We start from the raw sequence: 23,929 nt of genomic DNA, 5'->3' as shown, positions 1-23,929 counted from the left end.
GCCGCTCCCGCTGGCGCACGCCGACCCGCACTGGCCAGCCACGGGGGCCCGCGGGGCCGCCACGTAGGCGGCAGCACGCGCTCCCGTCCCCCCATTGGTGGGTGAGGATCTTCGAGCGGGGAAGTGTGGCCGCGCAGCCGCCAGTCAGAGACGCCTCCCGGCCGCTGACCAGTCAACGGTCAAACTTTCAAACGTCTATATAGGCAGGTCGCAGCCGGTCGGTCTCGAGATCACCACCATCCTGGCATCCTGCGCCTGGTTCCGGCTGCTTCTCGTTCCCTTCGTCTCGTCTCCCTCTCCGGCAGCCTCCGACCCTCCTCGCCTGCGATGACCTCGACACCGGGGAGCTTCGGCGGAACGCTGGCTAACTCTGGACCGGTCGCGCTCTCGTTCCCGACCACCACCTTCGCCAACTTCCTGGGCGGCGGTGGTGCAGCTTCAGGCGGAGCGGACAACGGGGGAGTCGGGCTGTCCAAGTTCAAGGCCATGACCCCGCCTTCCCTCCCGCTGTCGCACCCGCCGGCGTCGCCGTCGTCCTACCTCCACGCGTTCTCCGGCATCCTCGACTCGCCGATCCTCCTCACTCCCAGCGTAAGCACGGAGCCGCCGGCGTGCATGCATGAACATTCCGTTTATATATTGCGCTGAGCATGTGTTTGCTACCTGTCCGTTGGTTAATTTTCCTGTTCTTTCAGTTGTTCCCGTCGCCGACGACGGGCGCGATCCCGTCAGAGCCCTTCAACTGGATGGGGACGTCGGAGAGCCTAAGCAGCAGCGTAAAGACCGAGCACTGGCAGTACACCGACTTCACGTTCCAGACGGCGGCGTCCGCACCGGCGACGTCGACGATGACCGGTGCCGCGCACACGGCGTCCTTTCCACAGTCATCCGTGCTGATGGCACCATTGGTAAGCGATTAACATGAACTAGTACTTCACGGTAGAATATCTGAATATAGAGGCAGGCAGCAAGCTCCAATCAAGAAAGTCCACGAATTATTTTTTTTTAAAAAGAAAGTCCACGAATTCGTCTCTAGCAGTTGCCTGTAGCTGGTAGCCCCTGTAATACTGTAGTCGTACTAACGTGTGTCCTGTTTTAAGATGCTGACATGTTTTTTTTAAACTTTATTTGGAAACTTGGACATCTCTCATGACGACAGATGCATGGCCCAACTGTTGCATTCGATCTCCTTCCTGATCACAAATATACTATAGTCAATGTCGAGCAATTCTCAAGAGTAAAGTATTTGATGTTTAATAATAGCGTTGCTACTGTTATAGGGACGAGTAGGAGACTCGTACAACGGCGGCGAGATGCAGCAGCAGCAGCCATGGACCTACCAGGAAACGACTGCGCAATTCGAGGCGCCGGCGGCGCAGCCTGACAACATGCTCGGCAACGGCGGCTACAGCGCGGCTCCCGTGGCGGTATCCGGCTTCCGCGAGCAGAGCCAGAGCCACCGGCCTTCGTCGGACGACGGGTACAACTGGCGCAAGTACGGGCAGAAGCAGATGAAGGGGAGCGAGAACCCGCGCAGCTACTACAAGTGCAGCTTCCCGGGCTGCCCCACCAAGAAGAAGGTGGAGCGGTCGCCGGACGGGCAGGTCACGGAGATCGTGTACAAGGGCACGCACAACCACCCGAAGCCGCAGAGCACCCGCGGCCGGAGCGCCAGCTCGGCGCCGGCGGCGTCGTACGTGCTGCAGAGCGCCGGCGACGCGGTGCCCGAGCATTCCTTCGTCGCGCTGTCCGGCACACCCGTGGCCACGCCCGAGAACTCGTCGGGTTCATTCGGCGGCGACGACGAGATCAACGGCGTCAGCTCGCGGTTGGCCGGTAACTTCGGCACGGACGATCTCGACGACGATGAACCCGACTCCAAGAGATGGTGAGTGACCAAACTTTTCGAACGAAGTGACTGATCAGAGCAGAGGGGCTATATATGGGTGTTAACGTGCTACGCTTCCTTCCAGGAGGAAAGATGGTGGCGACGGCGACGCAGGGGTCTCGGTGGCCGGCAACAACCGGACGGTGCGGGAGCCGAGGGTCGTCGTGCGAACGATGAGTGACATCGACGTCCTGGACGACGGCTACCGGTGGCGCAAGTACGGGCAGAAGGTCGTGAAGGGCAACACGAACCCGAGGTGCGTACTACGCTGTTTATTACGCGTCACAATGATATGCTACTGCTTCGACGACGGAAGCGTTCGACGCGCGTGAGCTTACATGCATGCACGTCTTGTGTCGCGCAGGAGCTACTACAAGTGCACGACGGCCCGGTGCCCGGTGCGGAAGCACGTGGAGCGCGCGTGCCACGACACGCGTGCGGTGGTCACCACCTACGAGGGCAAGCACAACCACGACGTGCCCCCGGCGCGCGGCAGCGCCTCGCTCTACCACCGCGCCGCGCTGGCGGCGCAGCAGATGCAGCAGCAGGCCGGGAGCTACCAGCAGGGCAGCCTCGTCCGGACCGCCGATGGGTTCGGCTTCGGGGCAGGCGGCGGCCACGGCGCGCCGATGCAGGCCGCCGAGAGCGGCTTCGCCTTGTCCGGGTTCGGCGACGCGGCGGTGGGCACGGCGTACTCTTACAGGAGCCACCACCAGCATCAGCACCAGCAGACGAACGAGGCGATGTACTACGCCAAGGACGAGCCACGAGACGACATGTCGTTTTTCGAGCAGCCGCTCCTGTTCTGACCGGTTGAACCACTCTGCCACATCGATTGGCAAGATAAAGACATGCTCGCACCATTTGTGATTCTTTTTGACTCGACACAGATTATGTACACAATCTATAGCGGTTTTGCTGATTTGTTTGGAGGCCCCAACTTTGCGGGCATCATCTGTAGACTGCAGGGGTAGCCTTCTGTAACATGTACAAGAAACGTAGGACATCACATTATTGCTGTAGCCGTGTGCCCGCGTCGGAAGCAAGGCCATGGCAAATGATTTTTCAGCAGTTTGACTGCATTTTTTTTTCAAAAGAAAATTGTTGTAAGTGCTTAGATCTTAATAAATAATGTGTTCAGTTCATGTATCTTAGTACAGTCAAAATTACTCCAAGTTTGACCAGTGTCTCGATAACTATCTAACTATTTTTTGGTTCGATGTTTCATTTCTAGCCTTCCCCTTAATAAGATTTTTCTTGTTTTTCTCTAGAAAAAAGTTCTAAGTTTTTTGAGTGATAGCGACATCATAATTTATATTTTGAAAAATACATTATGTTTTTTCATCATTATTTTGTGTACATTTTTTTTATTTCTAGTGTTACTAGTAAATCAAACCATGTTTCTGCATAGACTAGGAGCAATGAAGCTCTTGTAATATCTACACTAATAAAAGTTATTATCATTGCTCTGTGTGTTTTCATTTTCTAACACAATACTTGTATAGATACTCTGTAATGTTTATTTGGTTGTGATAAACTTATCAATTATTTCGTATTTTTTTCTTCACCGTCTAAATTTGAGTTATGGTGGTCATATTGTAGCACATGTCTTATCATGTCATGACTATAAGTCTGGTCATTCAAATTTCAATCTGATTAGTTCTACATTTTTTCTTCCAAAGTTAAGCTAAAACTCTTGTTCTTATTGTACTTTTTTATGCAAAACTCTCATTTTAAATAGGGACAATTGTCTGTTGGACATCCAAAGTGATGGTCCTTTGCTGGCGGACATCTATTTTGGAGTATTTTACCAGAAGACACTCTGGTTCGGTAAAATTAGGCCACATAACACTGCGAATCGGCTGCAGTCAGTTGAAGAGAGAGAACAGCGGTGAAATAGCATTCTTGCCCCTGCCGCTTTCTCTCCCTTTCTCTTTTTATTTCTGTTTCGTGTCGCGGCGGAGGGCGTCTTCTTTGCACGGCACGGCGGCAGTGTCGGTGGCGGCGAGGGGTGGTGTGTGCAGTGTCGCCGGGTGCCGATGGCAGCGAGGGGTGGTGCATGAGTGGCGCGTGGAGTGCCGCCTCGTTCGCGAACGTGCCGAGCCAGACGGAACGCATGCGGAGCATGGCGACGGCCTCGACCATGGAGGCGCCGCTGGTGACGAGGTCATCGACGACGAGCAAGGTCTGGGTGGCCTCGTTCCGGAGGGGTCACAGCGCCGCGGTGCCGTCGCTCGGGCCGGCCTCCTTCCACTTCTCGTCGTCGAGCAGATACGTTGGGCACGCCGCGCTGGCCCACGCCGGCCCCATCACGCCGCTCGCGCTGGCCCCGCAGCGCCGCCCCACGCTGGCCCCGGCCCGTCGTCCCCAACGCGCACGGCTCGCGCTAGTCGTGCCGCCCCACGTGAGCGGCCGCGCTGGCCCCGTCCCGTCGTTCCACAGGGTGCACGCCGGTACCACAAGTCAAAGACGCTAGCTCCGCTTTAGTGGCTTTAATGTATGTGGCTTTGTGGTCCGTTCTCCGTCAAGCTGCTGCTCTTGGGAGTTCCTTGGCAACAGCGGCAGCCACTGCGACATCGCGCCGAGGGCAACGTCGCGGCCGTGCGAGTCTGAGAGCCAGCCTGATTCGCTCGCACGGAGGATAGCGACGGGGCGAGGCCAGCGCATCTCTGTCGGATCCACGCAGAGCTTGAGCGTCGGAAGCATCTTGGCCCACAGCGCGTTCGCATCCTTGCCGTGGGCCTCCACGAAGCCCAGGAACGCCTCGGAGTCCTCTTCACACGCAGGCTCTTGGCGAGGCCCTCGGCAGTCACGGCGTCAGAGGGTACGGGGGCGTCGATGGAGGCCTCCCGACGGTGGTGCGCGCGTTGAAGGCCCTGCGGCGGAAGCAGAGCCAGAGTGGCTGTGCTCGGCGACCGGCTCATCGGCTGCCGAGGAGCCCAAGCAGCCGATGCCGGTGCCAACGCCGGCTGGGCTGCCGGTATAGGAAACATAAAAAAGAGAAAGAGGGAGAGAGGAAGAAGAAAACGGTAGGGGTAAGAATATTATTTCACCGCTATTTTCTCTCCTCAACCGGCTACACCTGGTCCGCGGTGTCATGGGGTCTAATTTCACTGAATCCAGAGTGTTTTATGGCAAAATGCTCCAAAGTAGATGTCCGCCAGCAAAGGACAATCACTTTAGATGTTCAACAGGACAATTGTCCCTTTTAAATATCATTAAAAATATGGATTTTAATCATAGATTAGACTTTAAATTACCAAAATAGCATAAATAGACATCTAAGCCTACACCACATCACTTATGATTTCCAATACAACTTGAAGTAAGATCTTGAAAAGACCAACAATACTTACCTCAAAAGATTATATTTAAGCCTAATAATTGTTGTATTTACTCTAAAAGAATCTCAACTACTTGGGGGACCATAACCACCTTAATCTGTGTTAACCTCCCACATTGCTATGTCATAATGTTTTGATTAAAATGTATAAACTTATCTAAAGTCACACCTTACATATATGAGCTGTTAAGAGTACATTTTATGATTGGTGAAATATAAAAATATAAATATTTATCACATATACATGAATGTATACTTGGTTTACATAATGGTACAACAAGTTTGTTTACATTGGTTACTTTTTTATATATTACTAGTAGTAAAAGTTGGTAATTTAGAAAAATAAATTAGTTTATTATATAAAGATTTTTTTATAATAGAAGATATTGGTAATTTTAGATGCTGAATTGAGGGTTAGATTATTCAAATATTTGTAGAAGCTGGAATTTAAATGTAAATTTAAGGGTTTAATTAGATTATCTATCATAATGGTAACTTTGGGTAATTTATAAATGTAAACTGATGGGATGATTTAAATTATGTCCCAATGTCTTGTAATGGCACAAGTGAGTAATTTATATGTACATTTAGGACATGAGTAGGTAACTAAAGAACGTTTATGGTTTAACGTATTTTTTTTTTTGCTAGCCAACAACCGGTTGTTTTAGCCCCTCCCATCAACCAAATTTTTGTTCATGCACTTACAATGTCTTATAGCTATATTTACACCGCCTTATTACTATATTTACAATGATTTTTTCAGTGCAATTTATTGGATAAAGTGATGTAATTTGGGAATAACACAAATATATGCCAAAATTTTTCAAAAAAATTACAAATTATTTCTATGAATTCCAGACATCAGAGAAATCTATGTTAAATTATTCACAAATTCTTCAAAATTTTTTGAAAAATTTACAAATCCACATAAATTTGCTGCGACCGGGAGGGGCGGCGCCCGTGCCGGCACCAGGGACACCCACACCCGAATTTTTTACAATTTGGCCTTTTTTTGAAAGTTTCTCACAAATAGACCCCTGGCGGAAAGAATTCAGGAAATGGACCCTTAGCTCGGTGCCATTGATGCTGGCGCCGAGCTCGGCACCACCGTCTCTGGCGCCGAGCTCCTGGGCATGGTCGGCGACCTGCCAGGGGGCTCGGTGCCAGAGTGACTGGCGCCGAGCTCCCTGCATTTAACCCCGGCCCAATCTTCTTGCCCGAGCGTTCTTCCTCCTCCCTCTCGGGTTTTTCTCTCCCCACTTCATCCTACCTCACGAATCGATATATTGGACCTTGAAAACCTTGATTTGATCCGTAGATCTTCGAGAGCAAGGTATCCTCACTCACCTCCTTGTTTTTTCGCATCGATTCGGTATATATTAGTCAGATTTTTGAACCTAAGAATCATCATCACTTAGGGTTTCATTGTATCCCTCAATATATGTATTATACAACCATAGGTTGATTCTAAGACGTGGAAAAAGCTAGCAAACCTAGGCGCATGTAGTTATGTTATGGGTTCATTGTTGTGGATCAAATGTGAAACCCTAGGTTTAGGGTTTAATGTTAACTGCTTTCGGTTCTTAGAACAAAATTGGTTGTATTGTAGTTATGGTTCTCATTGATATTTATTTGTGATGTTTTGATTTATGTTTGTTAAATTACATCCGTTTTGTTAGATGCAAGAAATGTTTCGGGAGGAGTTGTGGGGGTATGGCCCCCAAGACATGGGCTGCGCCCCCAAGGGTGGCCCGGACCACAAGGTTAAGGCGTGCACGGCGCTGCTCGGCGTGCACCGCAAGACATTGTATAGTACCAAATATGCTACTTTACTTGTAACCCTACCTCCTCTAGAGTATATAAGGAGAGGTAGGGGTCCCCTAGAGTATAGGATCTATCAGAGCGGATCTACATACAGATCAATACAATACACCAAAGACACAGGACGTAGGGTATTACGTCGATCAGACAACCTAAACCTGTCTAAATCGCTGTCTCTGCGCCTTGTGTCACCATCTGGTTTCTGATTACGCGCACCCCCACCGACAAATCTACCATCGTGGGATACCCCTCGGTGGACTGCCGAGCATATTCTATCGACAGTTGACGCGCCAGGTAGGGGTGTGCGCGTGATCCATGGCGAGCCAGATGGACCTCAAATCAACAACGCGTTCTCGTCGTCAATCTCGTGGAGATCCGTGTCGGTCCACGACGACGAGTCATCGCTACTACACCAGCCCCTGCGGCAGCAGATCCGATCTCGGAACCACCTCCGAGGTCGTCTTCACCAACAACTCACCGCCCGCCAGGTGCTCGCCATCAACGCCGACCAGACAACGCCATACGCCGCCGACCAGACGCTCCGTCCACAGCTAAGTCATGCTTTAATATTCTTCCAAATATTCTCCGATCTTCGTATATTGCCATAATGTTTCTCTGAACTGTTTTCTCCATATTTTCTCTCCAAATGATTTTTTGAACCCTCGAACAGTCCTATTGATGCTCAGACGCCTCTAGAGACGACCCTGTCTCCGGTTCCTCCCTACACGTGCTACAGGCTCCGCGCTCTGCGTTATGGGTGGTCGGCAGCGGCTCCTTGGTCACGCCTGTTCCTCCTACATGTGCATGAGCTCCGCGCTCCGCGTTATGGTTAACGGGCTAGCTAGGGCTGGAGACTCAGCTACACACTAACTGTTCGGGCGGTTTATATTAAACATAAATATATTTTCACACCAACTGATCACCGAACTGTATATGCCATTTCATCACCATTGCTGATTTTTCTCCAGAGCTCATTTATTTTTACATCATGTACTACCCGTTCTACATGTTTATATTGCAGGATCATCGTCTAGGTGATCGGACCACCTGGTGCTCGGACTTCTCCACCGATCAACTGGTCGGCCCGCTTGGTTCATGGACTCCATCGCCGACCAGTTGATCGGACTATTTGCCGGTCGTTTCTACTCAATGTTCACTTCGCCGCCGACCAGTCGACTAGATTGTTCGTCGCACGTGCTTCATCGCCAGCGACGCCGGTTACTCCTCGGCCCTCGGATTCTTCGTGCTCGAGGACTAAGTGGGCACACTTCACCGCACGAACATCGTTAGCTACGTCGGTGCTCAGACCTCACCGCCTACACCGGGCACTCCTCGGTGCTCGGACCTCGCCGCCTACGCCAAGGACTCCTTGGTGCTCGGACCTCGCCGCCTACGCCGGGGACTCCTCACTCCTCGGTGCTCGGACATCGCCAGCGACGCCGGGGACTTCTCGCTCCTCGGTGCTCGGTCATCGCCAGCAACGCCGGGGACTCCTCGCTCCTTAGTGCTCGATCATCGCCAGCGACGTCGGAGACTCCTCGCTCCTCGGTGCTCAAACATCGCCAGCGACGCCGGGGACTCCTCGCTCCTCGGTGCTCAGTCATCGCCGCCTACGTCGGGGACTCCTCGCTCCCCGCTCCTCGGTGCTCGGTCATCGCCACCAACGCTGGGGACTACTCGCTCCTCGGTGCTCGGTCATCGCCACCTATGCCGGGGACTCCTCGCTCCCCGCTCCTCGGTGCCCGGTCATCAACGCCGACGCCGAGGACTCCTCGCTCCTCGGTGCTCGATCATCGCCGCCTACGCCAGGGACTGCTCGGTGCTCGGTCATCGCTGGCGACGCCGGAGACTCCTCGCTCCTCGGTGCTCGGTCATTGCCGCCTACGTCAAGGACTCCTCGGTGCTCGGTCATCGCCAGCGATGCCGAAGACTCCTCGCTCCTCGGTGCTCGGTCATCACCGCCTACGCCGGGGACTCCTCGCTCCTCGATGCTCGGTCATCGCTGCCTATGCCGAGGACTCCTCGCTCCTCGGTTCTCGGTTATCGCCAGCGACGCTAGGAACTCCCTGGTTGGTCGGACATCCTCGGCTACGCCGGGGACTCCTCGGTGCTCAGATCTTGTTACGTCTCGTCGTTGTGCTATCAAGCTGCTCCATGCTGTTCAGATCAGGGTGCTGATCTTGGGCAGCACGTCTGGGGTCTTGATACGCACATGTCGGACAGCGTCGGCAAGCTTTCAGACTTCTTTTTCTTTGACCCTACAACAAGATTTATTCTTCATCTTTTAGTAGGCTCGGGGACTAAGTGGGCACACTTCACCTTGCGGTGATTATGCTTGTTCTCATCTTGAGGCTACGCCCGGGGACTGGCTGCCTGCTCGGCTGGTCTTCTACTTTCTAACCCTGGCACCACATGACTACGTCACCTACTGTTAGGCTCGGGGACTAGCTGTGGGGGTATGGCCCCCAAGACATGGGCTGAGCCCCCAAGGGTGGCCCGGCCCACAAGGTTAAGGCATGCACGGCGCTGCTCGGCGTGCACCGCAAGACATTGTATAGTACCAAATAGGCTACTTTACTTATAACCCTACCTCCTCCAGAGTATATAAGGAGAGGTAGGGGTCCCCTAGTGTATAGGATCTATCAGATCGGATCTACATACAGATCAATACAATACACCAAAGACACAGGACGTAGGGTATTACGTTGATTAGACGGCCCGAACCTGTCTAAATCGCTGTCTCTGCGCCTTGTGTCACCATCTGGTTCCTAATTACGTGCACCCCCACCGACAAATCTACCATCGTGGGATACCCCTCGGTGGACTGCCGAGCATATTCTGTCGACAGGAGTTTTGGCGAAAACGGGGTCGTCCTCGAGAGTTATACCCCAACGCATCTAGCAAAGATGCCCCATCCCTCCTGACCTTCCTATTCCTAACTGTGACTGTGGTTTCCCAGCCCATGTTTTTCAATCGAAACATCCGAACACAGCCGCGTGTTGCTTTTACACATGTAGTCGGTTTAATGTAAGAAATTGTTTGCACTATCCTTTTTCTTTATTTGTGTAAGTATGGTACTAATATTTTATTGGAATCTCATTGTGTAGGACTATGAGAGGTGCTTTTTCTTTTAGTGGATCGATGGTGCAGACAAGTTTGATCCTAGGTACCTCTTTTTCGATGATTGGTTTAGAGGGAGACATCCACGTGGGCACTTCAAGCGGTGGGTTCCACCCCCCTAACCCTCCGGCAATGATGGCTAAGGAGAAGCACCTAACCACAGTTAGACGACTCAAGGAACCTCCTCTATGCGATTACGGAGATCGAGCGGTGATAAACCCTGAGAATACGTTAGAGTTTGTGTGTCCAAACAAGCATGAAGTAAGTGCAAAGTGTATATGTTAAAATCTTGAGCTATATGTGTTCATGTACTAATGTCTCATTATTTAGGTGAAGTGTCATTTCAAGGAGTGGTTGTATGGTCCTAAGAACCAATGGCCAGAAGAACCACAGAGGGTTAAGGAAAAGAAGAAAGAAAGGGTAATCTACAAAGCACCTCCTGTCATGTGCGAATGTGGTGTAAAATCCAACTATGGCCTAGTCCCTTCGGAGCTTGGAATATGCCATTATTGTGGCCATATGATTGAGTATGATGAGGTTTGTTATTTTTCTGGTAAACATGAAATCGTATTTTGTTTGTTTTGCTAAGACATATATGATATAATATTTCTTTTGAACAGAGCACTAGGAAATGCAGTTGGGAATGTTATGATGGTCAAGCTAAGTTCTTGGATGAACTGAAGAAGAGGCAACTAATTGCACGGAAGATGGGATATGGACCTGACTACGTCAACCTATTCATTAAACATCACAAAAAAAAGATGCGTGAGTTTGCTAGACAACGCGGTATTTGTAACCCGATCGATGTTGGGCTTAACAAATGGGGATTGGAGAGGCGGATGATGTTAGAGAAGGAGAGGGCAAGGAATGAGGCAAGGGAGGAGACAAGAGTACATATGCAAGTCTTGAACGAGCATGTTGCTACATTATGTGCCAGTGAGTGCTTGAAAACCTTTTTTTCGTTGCCTGGTTTTAAATGTAATATAATCGCGTTGCTAACTGATTGCATTTTATATATGAAGGGATTGGTTGTAGCGGGGAACATACCATAGAGGTGGCTCATGCAAGGTATGAGGAGAAGAAGTTAGATGACCATAGATCACGAGCTGGTCGTACCGTTTAATCACCAATTGTGTTGTCTGATGAGGGAGACGAGGATGCGGATGACACTGCAAGACTGAGTGAGCTCATTGCTCTAGCAGAGGCGGGCACACAGGCGTAGGAGGCTGAGGATGACACTGGCAGACTTAGCGAGCTCATCGCTCTAGCAGAGGTGGGCATTTAGGCGCAGGAGGCTGAGGATGACACTGGCAGACTGAGCGAGCTCATCGCTCTAGCAGAGGCTGGCTTACAGGCAGGGGAGGATGACGACGCGTTCTTCACTCAAGCCACAGCGGCCGCAGATAAAGCGGAGGCCGCTTACTACAAGCGATAGGCTGGTCAGAGCAACATAGTTGAGCCTAGCCATAGCAATAGGGTTGTAGTAGATGACTGGTACTCGGATGATGAGTTGCTTACTCAGTACGTTTCAGACTAAGGATTTGGAAGTGCATTTGCCCCTATGTCTACTGTCATCACGTAGTTGTAGTATTAATATGTTGTGTAATGTGGCATAGTATCGAACTTTTCATTATGTGGTTGTTTTCATTATCTATGGTCTTAATATTCCGCTTAATGATATGGACGTATTGAAATTTGAACACGTGCTGCAAAAAAACTTAACGACGTATGGCATTATATAAATCAACACACGAAACACATTAAATGGCATGTGACTACATGTACCGAACCTGGGTACAGAGTTTCCTTCGACTAAACCTAACATGCCTTAGATAATTAAACCATGCCTTAGGTAATTAAACCTAACATGCCTTAGGTAATTAAACCTGGGTACATGTGAAAAAGATAAAGTCATCCTAGTAGTGTGGCCACATAGCAAATTGTGTTGCACCTTCTCCATAGTAGCCTCCCGTTGTTGGTGGTGGTGATGGCGGGGGTGGCGGAGGAGGCCCCTTGTTCGTGTGGTTAGGGCAGGTGCAATATGGATCATTGCAGAGTGCCTCCTATGAATCGGCGCCATTGTTGTTGTCGTCCTGTCCGTCGTCCTTGTAACCGCTGCTAACTTCCCTTTCTAGATCGAAGATATGGTCCTGTAGGTAGTAGATGTACTCCGCATGTGGATACATAGGTCGAGGATCAACCCACCTACTGAACCCATAGTTTTCTTCGGCCAAGGAAGACTACAATAAGTATGTCGTGTAAGTGATATACAAGACAAACATATTGAAGAAACAAATAGTAATAGCAATTACCCATGCTCGCGGGCATTTGAAGAAACGACGACCTCCATCTATTCCCTCGGTGAACATCTGCACTAGGCAGTCCTCACCATGCATGCATTTTGGCCACTCTTCTTTCCTTTCATCGTATCCTCTCAGCGGTGTCTCTTTAGTGAAATCACTTTTGCTCTCAACTGGAAATCTCTCATAAAGAGCTTCCTCAAAGAAATCGGAACCAAGAGGACCCTCCCACCCCCAGGTAGTCTCCTTCCCCTTTCCTCTCCCTCTGGATGACCCTCCAGACATTGGTACTGCAACGAAAGCAAATACTGAGGAGTGTTCTTCTTCCTTGTTGTGTGTGTGAATGAGAGAGAGTGAGTGGTTATTTATAGGTTGAGAGGAGGAATGGAGGCCTCTCAATGTGCCATGTCAGCGATCCGTATGCCTCTTCACCTCAGCCCTTGGATCAAACAGTCATAAGATGGATGGTGGAGATAGAGTGGAGTTGTGCTTCCTTGCATGCCAGTACTATATCAGTGATGTGATAATTCGATGTTGTCCGTGTATCTGAAAAGTCTATGTTTATTGTCTGAAAAGCATAGATTCGTTCACTGTTGCTTGGTAATCCTAGATTCATCTACAAAGCGTATGTATAATATTTCCTGGATTATACATGTTCTAATAAATTTATAGTTAATCTATGTACTACATTTGTGCCTTTGTAGAAGTGTAGTATGATTAAAGGTTCACGGAAAAAATTCGCAAGATACGGTCTTGTTTTAGGAGCATCCACAGTTACAAACAGAGACATCAATATATATTCCAAACATTTAATCATCCAAGGAGCATAATGCAACCACAACGAATATCACAACCAACATAATATGTCATGCAAAGTCCAAATAGTCCACAATGTCCATACAGTCCCGAATAGTTATAGAAAAGTAAATACAAAATCCATAATAGTTCATACTAACACCTACCACATCCCTTACTGCCTCCTACTGTTGCCCTTACCCTTGTGACCCAGAGCGCTGGTGCCTGAAGTGTAAGGGTCACGCGGACGGCATCGCCTAGTGCCTAGAGGCGGTGTAGGATGAGTCGAGGGAGCGTCATGGAGCTGAGAGGGGCCAAGCTCATCGTGCCTCTTGTCCACGTCATCATCATCATCGTCTTCCTCGTCCTCATCCCCGTCCCCTGTAGCTGCTTGACTAGAGGAACCCAAGCCTCCTCTTTCTGCAGAAGGAACGTACACGTCTTGCGTCGTGTCTGTCCTGCAACCACAACAACCAACCGCACGGCATAGACGACATGACAGCCTCTGTTGTACAAAACTATGTTAACTGAAAGAATATAACGTATTAATGATATGTTTGAAAGAATATTTTTAATCTTACGTCTAGGAAGCCAAGTATGTAGTCGTCATTGACTCTCGGCCGAACGCGCTCGATCTCTTCAACTGAGCATTTTAGTGTATTGCCCTACAACAAAGTTCTCAATAATAATACTTCTAAACAGATAGCATTTAGTTTTGTTTTCTTTTGTACAAGAATCTAACTTATTATAAGGGTTATACGTCTCGAAGGTTGCACTAACTACAATAGATAACTCCTAATGTCGGTCCAAGAACGCCGAATGTATTGTTATGTAACTTAACATACAAAAATAAGACGATTGGCTTACCACTCTGTCCAAGATCGGTCTTGCCTGCACCTGCCTTCCTACATGAATCGACTAGTCGTACGCCGTGTCTTCATCGCCGGAGGACTCGATGTCGGCGTAGTTAGCTTCGGTCCACTATAGCCTCAGCCTGCACCGTGTCGCACGCTGGTACCAAGCTTGGTACCGCCTAAACTCATGGTTCATGTGCGGCTCGTTGTTGTCATCCACATTGTCGTGCATCTCCTCCCATTCCTTAATGTAATGTAGGACTGGTGGTGCCTCTCTCAGTAAAAAAATTTCTTGTTCCTCTGACGATCCAATCTGCACGTATGTCATCGTTACATGAATCCACGTACGTGTCACCATATTAATAGAAATGGACCATCATCATGAGACATTTGAAATATCAAAACACTTACTTGTGTAAGTCAACGCCAGTCGAGAACAGAGCCATAGGCCAAAGCTGTCTCACTCTAAATTAGCGTGCAACCCTATCTGGCAGGTGGTACTCAACAACATAGAAGCAGATTAGAGGGCACCTCATCCTATAGAAGTCATCATCGACCCCACAGACGTTGCTCAGCTGAAAAGGAAGTGTGTCCTCTCCACCATACAGCTCCCACTCCACCTGCAACATGTCCAAATAAGATGTTAGATGGTATACTAATCATTTTCAAAGCAGCATGGAAAATAAAATTTACTTACACTAGACGCCGTCAGCGTATCTAGCTCGTTCGTGTACTCAATGTACGCCCGGTCTATCCTCGTGTGCGAAACCCTGACCTGGTCCCAAAGGTACGCCCATGTCGGCTGGCGACTTGGAGGCTGACCTTGGAACCACTCACGACGAGCCAGAACCTCTGGATGACCAACTAGAAGACGAGTCCACATCCACAGCTATAACAGGTACACGCATCCACCAAGTGATAGGTTGGACGTAGACCGACGACACCCCTCACACAGCTACCGATATAGAAAACACAAGACTGTAGAGCCCTAGCTGTACTGACCCGCCTGGTCCTAGTCACTAAGGCAGTGGATCCACATCCAGGACGCACTGTCACCCATGGCATTGGGAAAGAGAACACAGGCAAAAAGGTGTAGGATCCACGCCCGGCAGTAGTACCCAACCGTCTCCTCATCTACCTCCTCGAGGCACTGTGTGAACTCTGCACGTAGCCAGGAGATGGGAACTCCAGAAGTGCGAGCCCCTTGCTCGCCAAGCTCACGCCTAAGGAAGGCCTCCACTCGTGCTCTCCAGCCCTCTGACCTGCACTGCCCGGTGACTGGGTTCCCATGAATCCTTAGGCCTAGCATCTTCTGACAGTCCTAGAGCGAGACTGTCATCTCCTCGAAAGGTAGGTGGAAGCTGTGAGTCTCCAGCTGCCACCTATATTTAAGACAAAGCAAGATTACTTGTCAAAAAGTCAATCGCATGAACAAATGGCCATGAATGGAGGCAATGATTCACTTTAATACCTGTCTACCAACACAGTTATCACCGCTGAGTTGAACTTGGGCAACCCACAATGAACCTAAAAAGAGATGACATCTAGGCCAGCTCTTTATAGGAAAGGAGTGTACCTGTCGTCGTACCGAATGTCCAAGAACCCACTGTTGGTCTTAGAACGAAGGTGTGGAAGGTCCTGCATCGAATAAAACATAGTCACCTGTTACTTCACGAACATATGTACGAATAAAACTTATAGATTATTACCTGCCCTAGCGCAACGAGACGTCCTCGGTGGGTCGCCTCGTACGTCGGGTCGAGCAGGTGGAATTGCTCCATCCTACAAAAAAGTTAATGAATTAGAATTCCAATATACAATGAAACATGAACTTAGAAATGTATAAGTAATTGACACAAATACAAGCATAAATTGAGACATGCATAATTAAATATATGAATAAGACAAATATAAAATAATAATATAAACCAATAGTCCTACCTCACTAATCTGCCAATGGCAACTTCATGAGTTGTGGCCAAGTCTACCGCACTTGTCGCACTCGTACTGCTCGGGATCAGTAACAAATGGAGTTCCTCTCCCACGCCTAGTTCTTCTGGGTATCTGATCCATAACCATCATGTGCCTCGTCCTCTGCCTTGATCCACGCTTGTTCCAACGGTAAGCTGGATCCGCAATGTACTTCGGTCCCATCATATGGAGGCCACTCTCCAGGGTCCCAGAAAGGCACGAAGCGGGGGCTCCATGTGTTCACAAGCGTGTCGACACTTAACTCATGTGGTATCCTCCTCTCGATATTATAGTTGCGATGCCTAGCTGCTGCCACCAAATGAGAACATACAAAGTGGTATTGCCTTGGTTTACCACAAGTGCACTTGAAATCTTGGAGGACAACCACATGTATCCTTGACTCTCGGACCTCGCCGTCGGACGTTGTACTGCCCCTATGCTTGACCTGATAAGTCCCTGTGGCGTGGTCAAAGCATGCAACCTCATGTGTGCTAGCCCTTTCTCTTGCCTTCTCTAGGTGTGCCTTTGGTTTCAGAGCCCATATCTCTCCATCACTCTGCAACTGCAATGCATAGGCATGTCTATCGTTGAACCAGGCAACAAGCTTATAGAAGGTGAATTGAACGATTGCATTCACGGGCATACCATGTATCCCCAATAGCAACTTATTGAATGACTCTACCATGTTGCTGCACTAAAACTCATATCTCCAGCCACCGGCGTCGTGAGCTCTCGTCCATTTCTCCAAATCCCTCATCAAACCTGTGAGTCATTGTCTACCTTCTACATTTGATGCGGTTCTGACCTGCTCCAACTTTTCCTTAAAGTACTTGTCCTCAAGCTATCGAGTAGCCTCCTGGAACAGATCAAAGTTACCCTTAACACCATCCTTCTAGAGTAGATTCTCAACAAGGTGCCGAGTACACCAACGATGGTGCAATGGTGCATACCCCTCTATCTGCTCTCGCGCGGCATTAAGTATGCCCTGATGCCTATTAGATATGATGCCAACCTCCCTGCCAAGACCAACCATGTGTATCTGGACTAGCCTCAAGAACCATCCCCAACTATCATTGTTCTCCTTCTCAACCAAGGCAAATGCCAAAGAAACCAACTTGTTGTTCGCGTCACAGGATATGGCTATAAGAAGTGTGTCCTGGTATTTGCCAATCAAGAACATACCATCAATGGAGAAGACGGGACAACAGTGCCTAAAGGCCTCGACACACTGAGGGAAGCACCAGAAGGCACGGAAGAATATATGTCTCCCATCCTTTCATGCATTAGGTTTTAGGATGTACTCATAATGCATGCCTGGATTCACCGCTTTGATTGCATTGAAAAGAACTGGCAGCTGCTCATACCCATCCTCCCAGTCCCCATATATCATCTTCCACGCTCGCTGCTTAGCACTTCATGCTTTATCATAAGTTATCACATATCCTCCATACAACACTTCAACGGTCCTGATAATTGTCCTCACCTTCATGTTGGGTTCTCCCTGCAAAATTCCCATCAACCACTTGGCAATGAGGGTAGATGTCAACTGTCGATGCCTCAGTGTCAGCTCATGGTCAGCACAATTGTGTGGCCTGACAACTTTTGTGATCTTCCATTTTTCGGTTACCTGTTGCTTGCTTGCACAAACCCTCCAGGGGCAGCGTTCCTTTTCACACACAACTGTGTAACGACGCTCCATATATGAATGCAATACCATGTAAGGCCTCTTTCGTATCACTCCAAAAGCCTGCAACCACCTCTTCAAAGTAGGGAGGTCATTGAACACCCTCCCATTCTCAATTACCGTGTTAGGACCGGCCTCAGGAGCTTCTAGGAGCTCATCATCACGTCCTTCTACAAACGCCTAGTCAGAATGAGCAAGATCGCTGAACTCGTGAACTCTAGGATCACGGCGGCCGAGAAAGATACGCCTCATCATCTAAACGTCACTCTTCGTCAGCTCTCCAACAGGGCGATCATCATCAGAATCAAGAGCCCTAGCCATCTCATATGTCTCCGAATCATGCATAATTTCAACACTATTTGACCCACGGAATCCATCTCCAAACTGCACTTGCGCAGCAACAGGGGGAACATCCACCTTCTCAGGAATGTCTCCTACAACATCATTACATAAATGAGAAAAGAATAAAAGAAATAGATGTAAGGAACGGGGTAAGCTCCCAAAAACCATGCGGTTAAGACACTTACTCGGATGATTCTGTGTCAAAGGGATCTCATAAGGAGGATCTGCCACGGAAAAATGAGTCTGACAACCATCTCCAAATACCGCATTAGGGGCAGATTAAGCATCGGGAACCGTAGGTGCAATCTACACATGCAGGTAAGGTTCCAGAATGGGAGGGTCGATGTATGCCTGATGATCCATTGTTGGGGTAAACCCATGAGGGATGGGATCAACTAACACCCGACGCACAACCACGTCCAAACATTACAGCTGACTCTTCATAGCCGATCTTGCATAGTTCTCCCACTGATCCGCACAACCAATTGAGATCATTCGCCTGAAGATGTTTGGAGGACAACCTAGGTGCAGTACACCATCAACTGCAATGCCATCATCTCGAAGGCAATGCAGCTCCTCCCGAGCCCTTGCAACCGTGTCACTAAATAAGGCCTATCATTGAATAGCACAGGCACGCTTTGCATGTCAAGAAACTCAATATATCCATAGCGATCGCTTTCAACGGTGCCTCCATGATATATGATCACTAGGTTGTCCATCTATTTCAAACAAGTAACAAAACATATGTCCTTTAGTCCAAATTAGACGATAGATAATACCTAACAAGTACTATATAACTACAAACTAAGTAATCAAGATAATAACTATGAATATATTTACAATGTACTCACTAAATAGCTAGATCATATGTAGATAACTAAAAATGTAACTATATATCTAAGTAGCTATTTAACTATATCTATGTGCCTATGTGTCTATGTTTCTATCTATCTACATATATATCTCACTAGATCACTAACTAAATCAACTACCTGAGTCATCACATTAACTAATAAATAACAAATACCAACTAAGTAGGTACATTGCATATTCATAATTTTTACCTGTCCGGGCCGGCGGATGATGGGCGTGGGTCAGGCCGAAGATCTAGGCCGGCGGTGGCGCGGCAGACGACAGCGGTGGCGCGCGGCGAGCGCGGGATGCCCGGGGCTACGTGCGGTGAGTACAGCTCGACGGGCGCGGCCTAGGGCCAACGGTGGAGGGCAAGGCGAGGACGGCGGTGGAGGGCCGCGGAGGCACGACCTCATTAGCGGGCGCGGGAGCAGACGCGGCCTCGGAGCGGCGAGGGACGCGGCGCGGGGTCGGCGCAACGAGGCGCGGGCGCGGCGCGTAGCGGCGGCGCGCGCTCGGCGCTGGTTCGGCGCGGCGCGGCGAGGCGCGGAGCGGGCGCGGCGGTGGCGCGGCAAGGGCGGTGGCGTCGTCAGGGCTAGGGCGCGAGAGGAAGAAGAGAGAGGACCGGCACGGGCTCGGTAGATATTTCCGAGCTCGGCGCCAAGATCTACGGCGCCTAACTCGGCGCCAGTTACTCTGACGCCGAGCCTCCTGACAGATCACCGACCGTGCCCAGGAGCTCGGCGCCAGAGACGGTGGCGCCAAGCTCGGCACCAGCATCAATGGCGCCGAGTTAAGGGTTTATTTCCTGAATTCTTTTTGTCAGAGGTCTATTTACGAGAAACTTAAAAAAGGGGGTCAAATTATAAAAAATTCGGCACCCACGCACCGTGTACGCTTGAGACGAGACGGGGGGCCAAACAGCTAGCCCGCCCACTCTGTCGCCCGTGTCAGCAGCGCTGCCACAAGGACAGCAAGCGAACACACAGACGGGCGGCAACGGTGTTGTCAAGTCGCCAGCATACGTGGACGAGAGAAGAATAAAAAAAGAAAGAAAGCACGGTTAATATACCTCGAGACGTGTGCGAGCCTAGCGCTTCGTAGCTCACTAGTGAGTTGGTCTTCTGCATTCTCTCACCTCCACGTCGACATCTAGCTAGCAAAATCGCCAACTGTTGAGGACCAGATAAACGACTGTCGGCTCTCAGCTTTAGTCTCGGTTATACTGAGGTTTAGTATTAATATGAGCATTAGTTTTGGGTCTAAATTTTACAGACACTGAAGATTCTTTTATCCCAATTGATAACATCAACTAGGATTAAATGGTGACTTTTTAGTGTCGGTTGGTGTTATCAACTTAGACTAAAAGTCCTCAAACCTTTAGTTCTGTTTGGTAACACTTTTTAGTCTCGGTTGGTATTACTAACCCTGACTAAAGGTCTTCCACCTAGGACTAAAGGTCCCACACGGGTTAATTCAAAAGGAGAGTGCCTAGGACTCTATCATATGTGGTGTGCAGTTGAGTTGGTTACGTGTGAGGAAAGAGGTCTTGTGTTTGAATCTCACGCGCCACAAGAGAGGTTTTCCAAGATTTAAACTATTTTCTAGTTCTAAATATAGGCTTTAGTCTAGGTTCCATGATTCGAGATTAAAGATCACAGCCTTTAGTCATAGATCCGTAGTCCCGGTTAGCTCTCGGACTAAAAACCAGTTTACAACCGAGATTGAAGGCAACATATGCGCTGGTAGCAACTCAACTACGGACAGGAGGGCAGCAACTCAACTATGGACACGAGGGCAAGCCGGATCAGACGCCTTCCGATGGCGAAAAAAAAAAACGGTTGAGTGATAAATCGTTGACCATTAGCATTTCTCTTCTGGAATATGGTTTAACGCATCTCGTGAGGACGCTTGCCTCTAAAAGCAAGGCCATGGCATAACAGTTTGGCTACAATTGTTTTTTTTTCAAAAGAAAATTGTTGTAAGTGCTCAGATCGTAAACAGATAAAGTGTTCGGTTCATGCATCTTCGTTCTACAAGAGAGTCAAAATTTACTTGCGACCATCCTGGGTTAACACGTGCTCATGAAGTCAGAAGAAATACTGAAGGCGAGTGATGATTCTTCACAGCTGGCCGGGCATAAAGCTGGTCGGGCAGCTGCTGGACAAACCGGTCGCAGATTTCGGATCCATCGCTGCTGCGGTGCTGCCGTCAACACGTCGCCGCCGGTAACAGTGCAGTGCAGAAGGCCAGAAGCAGATGCACGGTTTGATGAGGCTTTCGCCAGGCGAGTGCATCAGGACAGCATGGCATGGGGGCCTTAGCCCTTAGGTTTGACCGGAAGTCACCATCCACGGCGTCACGGCGGTGAGCAGTAGTGCGGCACTCCTGGCCTCCCACAATCCCAGCGAAAAACAAGAATTCAGAGCAGAAGCGCACAACAACCCAACAATGCCAAGCAACTTGAAGATAAACAAAAGCCAGATGAACTCAAACTAATTCTGTCTGTACAGATTGGCTTGGATCTTACAATCGCTCTGTGTTTTGTTCTCCCTCCAGTTTCCACTCGACTTCCGAGGCAAAGAGCGCTGAAGCAGCCCTGCCCTGAAGATGCTTACACACACACACAGGGAGACCATCGATCGAACGCGCCGCGAGAGAGAACAGAGAACCCAAAACGCTTCCTCACCGGCCGCTGATTCTTGGTATTCACATGGGAAGATCGAGAAAGGACAAAGAAATGGCGAGAACTCGTGGATCAGAGCTACTCTGACGACGGCTCCTCCGCTATGCTCTCCAGCCGCGGCCGCCACACGCCGGGGCGGGCGCCACTCCGCCGCCGCCGGTGGTGGCTCAGGCTCACCTCCCGCTTCTCCGACAGGAGTTCCCGCAGGTAGTTGTCCTGCTCCGCCGTGCTCAGCGACGCCGCCACAGAGGCACCGCCGCACTTCCGGTGGCCGTGCGCCTTCTTCTTGTTGTTGCTGGCGCGGCTCTTGCTGCGCTTCTTCTTCATCTCGGCGGCGGCGGGCGCGGAGCACGCGGGGGAGGGGATGAGGAAGTAGATGCGCCCGCGCTTGAGCTCGGAGTCGGGCGACAGGATGACGATCTTCCGGGACGCGCCGGCGGACCACGCGTCGGTGAGCGCGTGGTTCGGGTGCGCGGCGAGGACGTCGGCCGCGGCGAGCGGGCAGCTGAACTCGTCGACGTGCCCGCTGAGGTGCACCACGCGGACCACGTCCAGCGCGCCGCAGGGGAGCATGCACGCCAGGCAGCACCGGAGGCTGTTCCCCATACTAACTTCCTTCTCCTTCCCGGCGCCGGCTGCTACTTGGTGCGTCGTGGACTCGTGTCGTGCCGACAAGGGGATCGGACGAGATGCCGGTCGCCGGCTAGCTCTGGCTTTCTCTTTGGCCTTGGATAGCAAAGGTTCCTTCCGGGGAGGGAGTTATGATGAGGTGATGGCACGGAGAAAGGTTACGGGGTTTATATAGAGCTGTTTTGCCGGGCGGCCTATCCATCATGTGGTGCATGGATGCTCAAGTGAGTGATGCAATGGGTACACATTTCCTTTTCTTGTGAACGAGCCGTTACATTATGGCGCACGGTTTACAGCAGGCCAATGGCTGACAGCAGTATAGACGCTTGAAAATTTAAAGTACTAGTAAAAGTTTTACGCCATATTCGCTTGGACTTGTTTGGCTGAAAAGCCATGACCGAAAAACAAGCCCAAGCGAACAGGGCGTTTGTTTTCTTGTTATGTTGAGCCAGTTGATTTAATGATGAGCATAATTTTGTTTCAATGTATTCATGACCGTCTTGTTCTTTTGTAAATTTATCAAAAATTTGGTGATACAATTATTTATTTTGGCATAGTACGCCTTTTATATAAACTAGCAAATATGTCGATGTGTTGTAATGGAACGTACAATTATTATATGGTTACTTGGATAACTTGCGGCTCGGAGATTCATTTAATCATCACGTCATGTGTTTTAATTTGTCTTACAATCAAACTCCATACTATACCTGAACAAATGATGCTCTAACTCTGTAACTCGTATGGGTACAAGAGGCTTAGTTATTAGTTTCCTGGATTTTACCCATCCAAGGCGTCTAGATGCAACTCACAACTGAATTGGTTGCCTGGAATACTGGTTCAGCCTGTCCCGAGCGATGCAAAACCTTCCTCCGAGCCAAGCTCATGGGATACAAAAAATTTCTCGTTCCTACGAAGCTTGGTCCGTGGGCAAACACGCGAACAAGTGTTTGAAAAAGTGAAAGTTGCACGACACATGCAACCAAACAAGAGTTATTTCCGAGGCCAAGCTTCATACAAACGGAAACCAAACAACATGTAGTTGCGGCTGAAAAGCCTGGCAAAAGACAACATGCACCGCTACTATAGGTCAGTCTTGCTGGGATGGGAACCAATCACGTCCTTAGAGATTTATCAATGACACATGAAGTGTCCCGGTTTGTTTTGTGGTCAGACTCCACACCGTACCAGAACATTTGTGGTCTAACTCATACGAGCGAGGGAGAAAATGGCAGGACACTTCGGGCCCGTTTGGCACAAGCTTATACGGGCTCCGGCTTATCTGGCGAAAACACTGTAGCAACACTGTAGTAAAAAGCCGGTTTTCTCTCTCCTCCCCTCCCCTCTCACTGACATCGGCACTGTTCATTGAAGCCGGAGAAGCCGGTTTTTCTGGCTCCCCCCGCTTGCTACAGTACACGTGCTACAGTGAGACAAAAAAGCAGGAGAGAGAAAACCGGATTTTTGCTACAGTGTTGCTACAAACGGGCCCCTTCATATTGCAATTCTTAGAATCAGACTACACCCATATTTGAAACACGCTACTCTAACTTATGAGGCGATGATGGACCAAGAAACTTTTATTCCTTTAATATTAGATAGAGGAATGCCTTTTATGCAATGAACTCGAGTGCTCGACTCAA

General features: G+C 49.5%; 2 protein-coding genes across 2 annotated transcripts; one reads left to right on the top strand and one right to left on the bottom strand.

The window, feature by feature from the left end:
- The first annotated feature begins 239 nt into the window (after positions 1 to 239).
- On the top strand, positions 240 to 3,042 carry LOC136512877 (WRKY transcription factor WRKY24-like). The gene is made up of 5 exons (XM_066506888.1): positions 240 to 591; positions 696 to 908; positions 1,281 to 1,888; positions 1,974 to 2,144; positions 2,253 to 3,042. Exons 1-5 carry the CDS (start codon positions 328 to 330, stop codon positions 2,695 to 2,697), a joined length of 1,701 nt encoding a protein of 566 aa, XP_066362985.1. The 5' UTR covers positions 240 to 327; the 3' UTR covers positions 2,698 to 3,042.
- Positions 3,043 to 21,471: 18,429 nt separating this feature from the next.
- Positions 21,472 to 22,400, bottom strand: LOC136514365 (uncharacterized). The gene has a single exon (XM_066508335.1). The coding sequence runs from the start codon at positions 22,260 to 22,262 to the stop codon at positions 21,735 to 21,737; it is 528 nt and encodes a 175-aa protein (XP_066364432.1). The 5' UTR covers positions 22,263 to 22,400; the 3' UTR covers positions 21,472 to 21,734.
- Between the last annotated feature and the right edge of the window lie 1,529 nt (positions 22,401 to 23,929).

This window comes from Miscanthus floridulus, chromosome 16, assembly GCF_019320115.1.
Source record: "Miscanthus floridulus cultivar M001 chromosome 16, ASM1932011v1, whole genome shotgun sequence".
NCBI lineage: Eukaryota > Viridiplantae > Streptophyta > Magnoliopsida > Poales > Poaceae > Miscanthus > Miscanthus floridulus.
Note: the sequence above shows the minus strand (reverse complement) of the source record. Positions and strands in the feature narration are given on the sequence as shown.

Bases quoted from the DNA above. Each gene is read 5' to 3' on its own strand.
- LOC136512877 (XM_066506888.1), top strand. From the start codon at position 328: ATGACCTCGACACCGGGGAGCTTCGGCGGAACGCTGGCTAACTCTGGA. The intron at 592-695 runs GTAAGCACGGAG...CTGTTCTTTCAG, and splicing joins CGATCCTCCTCACTCCCAGC to TTGTTCCCGTCGCCGACGAC. The intron at 909-1,280 runs GTAAGCGATTAA...CTACTGTTATAG, and splicing joins CCGTGCTGATGGCACCATTG to GGACGAGTAGGAGACTCGTA.
- LOC136514365 (XM_066508335.1), bottom strand. From the start codon at position 22,262: ATGGGGAACAGCCTCCGGTGCTGCCTGGCGTGCATGCTCCCCTGCGGC.